We start from the raw sequence: 12,711 nt of genomic DNA on the forward strand, positions 1-12,711 counted from the left end.
CCCTTTCTTTAGATCAAATGCATCCATTCTTGTTGAACTGTTTGAGTTTCTATGCATTCGGCTAAGAACATGATGAACCAGTTGAATTTTCATCATGACTTAGGAGCATTTTAGACTTCAATCCTTCATGTAGTAATAGAGGTGTGTGTTTCTATTTGTTGTAAATGTCAGGGTCTGAAGGTTCTAGTGATGAAGGCTTCTCTAGCTCTGGCTCTAGGTTCAAGCTGTCAAGGTCTTCCTTAGTGTCTTATGAAGAAGAAGTGTTTGGTGACCCTCATGACCACCAAACATGCCTTCCATCTGATGAAGAGGCGGGTGAGGAGCATAGGTCCAGGGATAGAGCCTTAGATATTGATGCATCCACTTCCCATGTGTCAGTAGTTGAGGAGGGTGTCCTTAATGCTATACCCATATTTCATTCCGAGTTTACGATGGACCACTTAGATAAGAACTTGCTCGATAGTATACATCAGCTTGATGCTTTAAGGGAGTCCTGCTGTATACCCAATAGCGTAGGAATGCGCTTGGTGCACAACAAAGAATTGCCTACTGATCCGCCTAAGGGTCATGTCATGTTCTATACCTAAATATTAGAGAAGTTGGTGGTAAGGTTTTCGTTGCATCCGTGGTTGCAAAAGATGATTGCCTTTATGGGATACGTGCCTGGGTAACTCAATCCTAGTCTATGGGAGACTTTGATTGGGACTTACATCATTTGGATGAAGTGTGGTCTAGGTGAACCTTCCTTCCCTTAATGGTGGTATTGTTATAAGATGCGTTTGACCAAGTTGTCCACGGGCTATGTTGAGTGTGCATGTTGGAGTGAGAAAAAACGTATAGTCTTTGGTAAGAGAAAATCATATTCTACTTGGAAAAATCGTGGGTGCTTCCTTTACAAGGGTTGGGAGCATGATAGAAGTACCACACCTGAGCGGCGCATTCTTACCCACTTCTAGACCATAGGTTGTAATGCATCCATTGTTTGAATACTCTATTATTTGTTGTGATCTTTACTTGCTTCTAACACTTTGCCTTATGTAGTGTCTAACACTTTGCATATTGCATTGTTTGCATACTCTATTATTTGTTATAATGCATCCATTGTTTGCCTACGTTTGCCTTTTTTTTATAATTTTTTTTATAACGTTGTATTTCTTCAAACAAAATTGTATTATTTACTTTGATTTTCTTTGTTTAGTGGAGAAGGTGAGCAAGAACGGGGAGGCTAGCACCAAGAAAGGGAGAAAAAAAAACCATGTTAGTTCCCATAAATGACATTTTGTTTCACAAGGGAGCTCGCAAGCATAGGGTAAAGCCAGTCCCTAAGCCTAAGTCTTAAGAGGAGGTCCTCAAGATTGCCACCTCCAAGAAGGCCAAAGCTAAGGCCATCGGATGTGCTACTGCCATAGTTGCAGAGGAGGAAAGGTGACTGTTACCTCCTTCCCCTAATATTGATCCTGTCTTTCCTCCAATCATGGAGCACGCTGGCCAAGAAGGTGATCCTAGCTCCAGTCGCAAGAGGAAGTACAAGGAAGAGTTTGGTAGTATCCCCTGGAAGGACTTAAAGGTTTCCATGCAGCCAAATAGCTTTACGTTCATCAATAATTGCCTTGCAGGGCGCAGAGCCACTGTTGACGAGTTCGGTGAGCCACTAGTTGAGTATGAATTGGATCATGACCGGATGATGAGGCTATTGCTTATGTAAGTGTTACTTTGTCCTTTCCTTACCTTTTCCTCTTTTTCCTTTGTTTTCATTTTCCTTTGGCACTAACGATCATCTTGCCGTGTAGGTCATGACTGAGTATGACGATAGATTGCGGGAGGTCGAACGATACAAAATGAAGCTTCAAGAGAGCAAGCAGCTTGTGGATAACGCTAGGAAGACAAGTAAAGCTTTGACTGAGGCAGTCCAGCTCAGGGACCAAACCTTAGAGATGTTGAAGAGGCGGAATGGTGAGAACTTACGACTTAAGAAGCAGTTGGAGGCAACTATCCTCAAGGCTTCTAAGGCCAAATGGGAGGTTAAATAGTAGAAGAATAGTTTCCCAATTGAGAGGGATACTGCTGTGTAGGAGTTCTTAGGCACCCAGGCCTTCCACCATGTCATCAGGCCCTATTGTGCCCAAGAGATTCAGCTTAAGAAAAAAAAATGGATGACCATCCTTGAGCGATACGACGGCGGAGGCATTATCAAAAAGTATCGTGCAGAGATGAAGGAGCATCGCCAAAAGGGTGAACCCTTTGTCCTCGAACTCAATCCCAGTAGTGGTGATGAGTCTGAGGATGACACTAGTGCTAATGAGCAGACTCAACAGGGTGAAGATGGTCTCGAAGATGCCGAGGATGGAGGCGATAACGATGTAGGTGAGACGCAACATGACAATGTTGAGAGTTCAACCTCGGAAGAGGATGATTCGTAATGCCTTCATTTCCTTCATGCACTAGTTTGTTGTATGTATGCCATGCGTTAAGTTAGGAGCTTAAGGTTTTTTTTGTTTACGGATGTTTACAACATTGCACTGTTTATTTTGATGTTAAGTGCCAAGTGTTTGCATTATAATTTATGAATGCTTAACTATGTTCGAATAAATCCCCTGTTTGGATACAACCCATAACTTGGGTATAATTGAATGGATACACCTTGAAGATGTTTGTTTATTTGCTTAGTCTTGTTGACAGATACTTAGACTTTATTTCATATTGAAGCTTCGAACTCGAGTATGTAATGTCATTTAAGTTGAAGTTTTAAGTTAGAATTTTATTAGGTCAGGGTGAGACCAAGTGTTTTGGTGCTAGGAATGTAAAGGAGTTAAGATGAAGTTATCTGAATCACCTCTTTATTAAGTTTGTGCCAGATGGCCTTCCTTACAAAAGATGTCGAATGGCTATAGCTCAACACTTGTACAATGTTAGTCCCCTTGTGATAGTACTTTAGGTGATCAACATTCCATGAATGGCCAAGGGTCTTGCCATCGGAACTTCTGAGTTTATAGGAGTCGGGGCGACTGATGTCAACAACTTCAAATGGTCCATCCTAGTTTGGACTGAGTGTGCCTTCGCTCAGGACTATGTCACAGAGTAATCTTTCCTTCAATACCCACCCCCTACTTTGAAAGAGCGAGGTTTGACCATAGAGTCATAATAGTTAGAGACGCACTGCTTGTAAGTGATGTTTCTCAAGTGAACCTGGTCCCTATGTTCCACGACTAGCTCTAAGTTGAGGGCAAGTTGTTTGTCATTTTCACTTTGCCTGTAATTCTTAACTCGGTATGTTGCTTTCTCGAGCTCAACTGGGACAACTGCCTTTGTACCAAAGGCAAGTAAGAATGGAGTTTCTCCTATTGAAGTTCGATACGAAGTTCAGTATGACCAAAGAACATAGGGTACAAGCTCTGGCCAACAACCTTTAGCCTTGTCTAAGCTAGTCTTCAAGATGTGCTTAATTATCTTGTTAATGGCCTCAACTTGTCCATTAGCCTGAGGATGAGTTGGGGAGGCGAAACATAAGTTGATGCTGAACTTAGAGTAGAAAATCATGAACTTCTTGTTGTCAAACTGTCGCCCGTTGTTTGTGACAATTACATTGGGAATGCGGAATCGGCAAAGGATGTTCTTCCATACAAAGTCTTCTATCTTTGCCTCATTAATGGTTGCCAAGGGTTCTACTTCGACCCACTTTGTGAAGTAGTCAACTGCAACGATAGCATAACGAACCTTGCCTTTCCCCGCAGGCATTGGGTCGATCAAATCAAGTCCCCACTGGGCCAAGGGCCAAGGGCTGATCATAAGGGTGAAAGGCTCAGGAGGGGAGTGAAGAATAGTTGTGTAACGTTGGCACTTGTCACAGGAACGAGATATTTTGATGGCATCCTGGTGAAGTGTTGGCCAATAATATCCCTAGCGAAAAACCTTGTGTGCTAGGGACTGAGATCCAGCATGATCTTTGCAGACTCCCTCATGTATCTCTCGAAGGACAATTTCCCCCTTAACAGGTGTAAGACACCTCAAGTATGGCATGGTAAAACCTCGCTTGTAGAGTTGGTCATTAATGACCAAGTAGTGGGTAAACTTGTATTGAATTTGCTTAGCTTGGACTTTATCATGTGGAAGAGTGCCATGAGCAAGGAATTTATAAATCAGGGTGATCCAACTATCCCCATGTTGTAAGTTGCACACTTCCATGGCCATGGTGCTTGGTGCTGCCAACAACTCGACATGAATATTTCTTCCAATCTCGTTTTCCACTGTTGAGGCGAGGCGAGCCAAGGAGTCTGCATGGCTGTTTGCCGCTCAAGGGACTTGGGTGATCTGGTAGTGGAAGTGCCTGAGCAAAAGTTGTGCTTGCACAAGATATGCTGCCATGGAGCTATCCTTAGCATCAAAGTTGTTTGTGACTTGGTTAACCACCAACTGAGAGTCGCTGAAGATATCAAATTGTTTAACTCCAAGGTATTTGGCCAAACATAAGCCTGCTAAAAAGGCTTCATACTCAGCCTTATTGTTTGATGCCTTGAATTTAAAGCGAATTGCATACTCTATTGGAATTTTGTTGGGCGTAGTAAGGACCAGTCCTGCTCCACATCCTTGTTGGTTGGATGAGCCATCAACAAACAAAGACCCATAATGGGGAAGGTTGGTTCTACTTTCCGAGCTTCCGAGGGTAACGAAGCCAATGCCTCAGGCGCAGAAGAAATGTCAACTGGTTATGTGAATTCAGAGATGAAGTATGCAATTACCTCAATTGGCTTTGGTTGGTAAGATATGTCAAACTCACCCAATGCTATCGCCTATTTGATCATTCATCCCGAAGTGTCTGGACTTTAGAGTATCTGTCAAATGGGGTGATTGGTAAGCATGATGATGGAGTGTGCTTGGAAGTAAAGGCGATGTTTTCGAGCAGACATGATCATGCTAAAGCTAATTTCTCAATGTTAGAGTATTGTGTCTCGGTATCTTGTAAGGCCTTGCTAGCGTAGTAGATGGGTCATTCATCATTACCATCCTTTCGAATGAGAACAGAGTTGACTGCTGAAGCTGAAACAGATAAATAGATAATGACAGTGTCACCAACTTTAGGTTTAGAGAGTAGGGGGCTTTACTCATGTACTTCTTAAGGTTCTTGAATGGCTCGACACATTCATCAGTCCACGTAATGCACTTCTTACTTCCCTTAAGTGCTTTGAAGAAATGAGCACATTTATTTGTGGCTTTAAAGATGAACCCGGTCAAGGCTGCTTCCTTGCCAATAAGGCTTTAAATGTCTTTTTAAGTTACTAGTTCTTTCATGTCAAGGATTGCTTTGATATTCTCGGGATTAGCTTCAATGCCTTGTTGGCTAATCATGAAACCCAAGAATTTGCCAGAGTCCACGCAGAAGGCACATTTGTTGGGGTTCAATCTCATTTGGTACCTCCTCAGAATGGTGAAGGTTTCAGACAGGTTGGTGATGTGTTGGTCAACATGCTTGCTCTTGTCTAGCATATCATCAACATAAAATTCCATGTTCTTGCCAATCTATATGGTGAATATTGAATTGACTAATCTATGATAAGTCGCGCCTGCATTCTTGAGGCCGAAGGGCATGACTTTATAGCAATAAAATCCCATGTTAGTAGTAAAGGTTGTGTGCTTTTGGTTCGGATGATGCATGAGGATTTGGTTGTACCCTGAGAAAGCATCTATGAAATTTAGGAGTTCACACCTTACCGTTAAGTCAATAAGTTTATCAATGAGAGGGAGGGGAAAGCTATCATTTAGGCATCCTTTCTTGAGGTCGGTGTAGCTGGCACACATTCTCCACAAGATCTTTTGAAGCAAGAGGTTTTCCTCGGTGGGATTTTTCATAACAGGGACAACATTTGCTACCCACGTTGGATAATTGATTTCACGGATGAAGCCTATGTCTTTGAGTTTTTCAACTTTTGCCTTCATTGCCTCGTATCGTTTAACATCATAAGATCTTCACTTCTGTCTCACTGGCTTGGTCTTAGGATAAATGCTCAAGTGATGACAAATGAAATCAGAAGAGATGTTTGGCATGTCCTCATATGACCAAGCAAAGACCTCGGCGTTCTCTTGCAAAAAAGAGATCAATGCCAATCAAATGGGTGGTGGCAAGGTGGTGCCAATCTTCACCATGTGATCCAGATAGTCTTTTGAGATAGAGAATTTCTCCAATTCTTCAGCAGGTTGTGCTTGCTGGGTGAAATAGTCATCTCGTGGATCATCAGGTTGACCGTTGCCATCATGAAGAACCCAGTTGACTCAATCCGGATTGGTCTTTATGACTTGGCCATGTATAAAGAAGGTTTCATTAGGCACAGGCAAGCGTTGTTGCTTGACTGAAGTGTTGTAGCATAATCGTGCACTAAGTTGATCTCCTCTGATGTAACCATTGCCAGAAGGTGTGGGAAACTTCATTAACAACATATGTGTAGATACCATGACCTTAAGATGATTGATGCCTGTGCACCCAAAGATGACATTGTACGCCGTCAGGCAGTCGACCACAAGGAAATTAGTGGTAATAGTAGCTGTGTAAGAGCCTGTACCAATGGTGAATGGTAAGTGTATGCTCCTCAAAGGTTGCACGATATCACCAGAAAAGCTTATCAGGGGAGTAAGTAAAGGATCAAGCAAGTGTTCAACTACATTAGGTGCCCTGAAAGCTTCGGTGAACATGATATTGATGGAAACACCAGTGTCTGCAATGATCTGTCGCACATCAAAGTTGGCTATGTGAGCCTCCATGATCATTGGGTCGTTGTGAAGGTAGATGATGCCTCGTTCCTCTTCAGGGTAGAAACATATCAGATCCCAGTTAGGCTTTTGATACTTGCCTCCCCTAATGTCTTCCACATGAAACACTTGGTAGCCAGACCTCAAAGTTCGTTCACTGTTTTTCATGGCCCTGTTGGAAGATTTAGATAGGGTTGTGCCACTGCTGATAGAATATATCATGTTCACTTGGCGTTGGTTACGGTTATCCCTTGGAGGGTGAAAAAGGAATTGATCAATTTTCCCTTCACATGCCAAAGCTTCAATATGGTCATGGAGGGTGATACACTTCTCGCTATCATAGCCATTATACTCGTGGTAGCAGCAAAACATGGTCGTGTTCTTTGTGGACTTATAATTTGGTTACCTCAATTTTGGCTTTGGTATCAAGTGAGCTATACTAGGGTAAATGGTTGTGCATATGACATTCAAATGTGTGTACGTCTCCTTGGACGAGCTTCTGAAAAGTATACTTGGTTAATGACTTAGCGAAAAGATCGACCAGGTTGTTCTGGGAACGGATATGCTTGACTTCAATGCCCTAATGTTGTTGTTCCTGGTGTGAGTAAAAGAACTTCGGCGCTATGTGCTTGGTGTTGTCTCCCTTGATGTATCCCTTGCTTAATACATGTTGCATTGTCTTCAAATATCATCGTAGGAAGGTCAATGACAAAAGTAAGGTCACTAGTGCTTAGAATATGTTCTATAACTGCTCTCAACCAAAAGCACTCACACGATGCTTCATGCAAGGCGAGAATCTCAACATGGTTCAATGAAGTCACAACTAGTGTTTGCTTGGTAGACCTCCAAGGTATAGCGATGCCTCCAACGGTAAAGACATAGCTCGTTTGAGAGCGTGCCATATGTGGGTCAGACATATATTCAGCATCTATGTAACCAACAAGGTGAGAACGTGCCATATGTGGGTCAGACATGCATCGTCGACAATCATCTCATTTTGATTCCAATACTGCGTAGTGGACCGAAATCTCACGATGCTTAGAAGGCCGGGTTGTCTCGTTTAAGACATCGTCGTAATCTAGAATAACCTCATGTGTTGGGACAGATTAGTGAGCGATAGTCGAATTCAAACTAGGGTCACTAGTTGGTGCCATTTTCCTCTTCCAAGGTTGTGAATCCTTTAAACCAAGGGGTTTGCCATAATGTACCGAGCTGCGTGGAAGGTACGACTTTCCCAAGCAGGTTGTTGACGCGGGGTACATCTATCCTTGCAGGTGCGTTTTCTGCAAGTACATATGATCTTGTCAACTTTGCTAGATCATTAAAAGTAGGGATGGGTTCGATTCAAAATAGTTTGGTTTTTTGCCACAACTGAATCAAAATTTTTGTTTGGTTCGATTCGGTTTAAAATTTTTTCGATTTTTTTTCAGTTTTGGTTTTTTCGGTTTAGTTTTTTTCATGAATTTTTTTTTTTAATATCTGGAGCTTGAAGCACATGCTTCCTTGCCTTGAGCATCCTCATTCCTTAGTGAGAAATCAACCTGCAACATGCCTTAATCAACATATTTGAACTTTAACTAAGAAGTCAACTTAACTCATGCTTTTCAGTTTTCATCTCTGCATTACACAATATTATACAAAAGCTTAATACTTATCAAATTAAAATCAACCAGTAGTAAACACGGTTGGAGCATTTGAGCTGAAACAAAAAAAATCCAATAGTAGAAAAAACTAATTTAGAAACCGAAAATAGAAAACTCAACCTAATTTACCAAATTAAAATCAACCAAAACAAAAAAAAATATCAATCTTTTTTAAAATTAATAGTTAAAATAAGGAAGAGATCGAACTCCCTCTGTGCTAGTGTTAGGCCATTGCAGGGCTAAGTTGAACTAATCGAACTCCCTTTGCCATCCTCCTCTGCTTCTAATTTGAAAAGGGCTAGGGAAAATTATGGTTTGGAAGAAGGAATCCGTGAGGAGGACAGGAGAAGACTAAAGAGAGTGACTTGGAGGAAGAGATGAAGTAGATAGAGAGGAAGAAAGCAGTAGAGGGGGAAAAAGTGTTTGAGAAAACATAAAAACTGAAATGGGAGTGAATGACAGCTAGGGTTTGTAAACTTAAGAAATTTTATAAAGCATTAAATATTAGAAACCTATAAATAATTTACTGGTACAACTATAACAACACAAAGCCTACAGTCAAGTTGGCTTGATGCAACTATCCTCAAGCTTGAGGGAAGGGGCTTAAACCCTCACGCCAACATGTTTTTGAGTATTTATATATGATTTTTTTTGTATTCGGCTCGATCCAGTTTGATTTTTGGACCAAAAAAACTGAAACCGAACCAGCCAGATTCGGTTCGGTTCATTTTGGCAGTTTCGATTCGATTTTTTTGGCTTCGATTCAGTTCAGTTTTCAGTTTTTTGAACCCACCCTTAATTAAAAGCATCTGGCATGCTCTGAGCAATGCTCTAAAGATCTATAATTCGGCGCACCTTAGTTTCAGACTAGGTAGTGTGGGGATCTAAATAAGACATAATAGGAGCATACCACGACAATTCGCGGCATTCTTCAGGAATGTTAGCATGCTTATCTCCCCCTAACGATAGGAATATTGTCTCATCAAAGTGACAATCCGCAAAACGTGCGGTAAAGAGATCTCTTGTCAAGGGTTCTAAATAGTGAACAATTGATGGCAAATCTTAATTGACATAGATTCCCATTTTTCTCTGAGGATCCATTTTGGTACGTAGTGGCAGCGCTATTGGCACATAAACTGCGCACCCAAACACCCGTAAATGTGATACGTCAAGCTCGTATCTAGTAACTAACAGTAATGGTGAATGTGGTTGGGTAACGACAGACCTCAGGATGACCAACATAGCTGCATGCAATATTGCATAGCCCAAGGCAGATACCGACAATTTGGTTCTCATAACCAAAGTCCGATCCATCAATTGAAGGCACTTTATGAAAGCTTCTGCCAAGCCGTTTTGGGTGTGAATATAGGGTACATGAAGTTCCACATCAATCCCTACTAACATGCAATAATTGTCAAAAGTCTGTGACGTAAACTCTCGAGGTTATCCAGTTGAATCGACTTGATAAAATAATCAGGGTGATGAGCCCTTAGCTTAATAATTTGTGCTAGGAGTTTAGCAAATGCAGCGTTGTGTGTGGACAACAGCCAAACATGTGACCATTGTGTCGATGCATCAACCAATACCATAAAATATCTAAATGGTCCGCATGTTGGTTGGATAGGTCCACAAATATCCCTTTGAATCATCTGAAGAAACTTAGGGGGGTCGTGAATGATCTTTGTATGTGAGGGTTGAGTATTCAACTTCCCTAAAGAACACGCTTTGCATGGCGGGAATCCAACATAGGGAGGTAACTGATGCCCATGTGATGATTTTAGGATACGGCGCATCATGTCACATCTGGGATGTCGCAAACGGTCATGCCAAAGCAGGAAAGTGCTCTAGAACTCAAAAATAGGGTCGGCCACATGACGGGCTTCTATGCCGCAAATGGTTGTGATGTACAACCCACTCGAGAGACGTTCCAACTTTTCGTGAATACGCTTCTGGCCATATTCGTACAAAGTGATACAAAGAAATTCAGAACCATTATCTTCAGTGGTTACAATATGATATTGATTATCTCGAATATCTCTAAAACTCAACAACTTTCCTCCGAAACATGGAGAATAGAGTACCTCTTTAATGGTTAAAACTGTACCATTGGACAACATGATACGGGTCTTTCCATATCCTTCAATCAAGTTGGATGGGCCTGAGAGAGTTGTCAGATGTGCTTTCCTGGGTATTAAGTTAGTAAAATAGTGTCGATCACGCACGATGGTGTGCGTGGTAGCACTATCAGCCAGACAACTAACTTCCCCACAAGACATACCTAGAAATAAATTGATTGAATTAGTTATATGCATAAATATAATTCCATTCATTCAATTAAGCAATTCAAGAAATAATATCCATCAAATAACAATCCATAACTCAAAACAAACCAAAACCAAACAAATTATTCCAAAGACTTAGAAAAATTGTTCAAAATTAAACCATAAACCTAGAAAAATAAGAGAGAGGGGCCGGCCACTCCTAGTGGGGTCGGCCACTAGGGGTAAACACCCTAAAAACATGTCTAATTTATTCATCCATTAGAGCTGACGCCTTCTAAAAATTCGATATCTCCATTGATGTAGTAGCATCTTCCTGATGTTCCACATGTGCAAAAGTTAGACTCACAATGGGAATGATACTTGGCAATAGCCTCAAGGGTGGCTTGGCATACGCATGACCAATGATCCTTTGATCCACAACGGTAACACATGTCCATTTTAGTGGAAGCTGACTGAACAAGAGCTTTTCCCTTATTTTTGAAGTATGAGGCATTTGGGACAAGTGTGCTAGATCAGATTTCCTTCCTTGGGGCCGGCTCTTTGTTGACCTTGGGCCCGTGGTTGGGCTTGCCACCCATTTCCACGGTCATGATGATTCTTACGTCGTTTGTGGCTGTTAGAATTGGTCGCATACACTTCAGGCTCGGCGTTCAAGCTAATCGGTCGAGCTTGATGATTCTTCATCAAAAGCTGGTTCTACTTTTCAGAGAGAAGTAGTACATAGATCAAATCCAAAAATTTGGTGAACTTATGTGCCATATATTGTTGTTGCAGGACAATATTGGTGGCATGGAATGTCGAATAGGTCTTCTCCAGGAGATCCGATTCAATTAATTCCACTTTACAAAACTTCAGCAGTGATCGGATTCTACAAACTTCAGAGTTGTATTCATTCACAGACCTAAAGTTGTGGAAGCAAAGATGTTGTCAGTCGTGTCTTGCTTCAGGCTATCTGGTGATCGAAACGGTTGGCCAGAGCAAGCCAGATGATGCGTGGGTCCTCCTCCACGAGGTACTCAGTTTGCAATGCATCATGGATGTGTCTTCGAATGAAAATCATTACAGTAGTTTTCTGAACTTCGTCAACAGGTTTGTCGTCGGTAAGTGCCTCGATGGTGGCTATAATACCTTTTGCAGTTAAATGGAGCTTCACGTCTTGAACCCACTTTAGGTAGTTTCTTCTGAAAACTTCCAGAGCGATGAAATCGAGCCTGTTCAAGTTCGACATGTCCCTAAAATGTAGGGTACAAAAAAAACATGATTAGTCATATAGTGATCCATACACATACATCATAGAACAATCGAGTTCTATAGACATATATTGGTTTAATTTATGCATGAAAACTACAGGTTTCATGTGGTAAGTTTTGAATGAAAACTTCAGATTTCAAAGACACTAAATATGAAACTACAGGTTCAATTTAGTTTTTATGAACAATTAGTTTAAAAATGAGAAGTTCCTGCAAGAAACACAGAATGCAATATGCTAATTTAAGTGTAGTGGATTTAAGTTTCTTTGAGAACTCAAGTGTGAGAGCTTCGAGACTACGAAAGGATGTCAACGGTTCAAAGTATTAAAATAAATTATTGAATCGTTAATGTCCAAAAGTGATCTTCAGGTCAATAATTTTGGATTCATTATCAGATTAATGGACTGGAGATCACTTTTAATTAATTCAATAGATCGGGACCAAATAGGGTCGATCGTGGAAGCGAAAATAATAATAACATTCAGATTAAAATTATTTAAAATGCTAAATAATAGCATGGGGTCGAAAAAGCATAGCCCAAAAGGATTTGGGCTCAGGTTGGCTACAAAAGGCAGCCCACGGGTGGCTGCATGCCACGGGCCGAGGGATTTTGTCACAGCCCGTCCCGGAAGTACTTTTGACGGGAATGTGAAATGGCGGAAATGCCCTTGACGTTCTAAGGTACGTGTGTGTGAGATTTTATTGGTTCAAATATTATGCAAGGGTAAAAGAAATATATTAGTAAATTGGATAATATTGAAAGTTTGATTTTTGTTATGTATGGTTAGGATGAAAATG

At 41.2% G+C, this 12,711-nt stretch overlaps 1 protein-coding gene across 1 annotated transcript; it reads right to left on the reverse strand.

Moving 5' to 3' along the window:
- Window positions 1–6,264: 6,264 nt before the first annotated feature.
- LOC139193141 (uncharacterized) lies at window positions 6,265–7,110 on the reverse strand. Its single transcript, XM_070816116.1, has one exon. The coding sequence runs from the start codon at window positions 7,108–7,110 to the stop codon at window positions 6,265–6,267; it is 846 nt and encodes a 281-aa protein (XP_070672217.1).
- Between the last annotated feature and the right edge of the window lie 5,601 nt (window positions 7,111–12,711).

This window comes from Malus domestica, chromosome 16 (assembly GCF_042453785.1).
Source record: "Malus domestica chromosome 16, GDT2T_hap1".
In the NCBI taxonomy this organism is placed as follows: Eukaryota; Viridiplantae; Streptophyta; class Magnoliopsida; order Rosales; family Rosaceae; genus Malus; species Malus domestica.

Bases quoted from the DNA above. Each gene is read 5' to 3' on its own strand.
- LOC139193141 (XM_070816116.1), bottom strand. From the start codon at position 7,110: ATGTTTTGCTGCTACCACGAGTATAATGGCTATGATAGCGAGAAGTGT.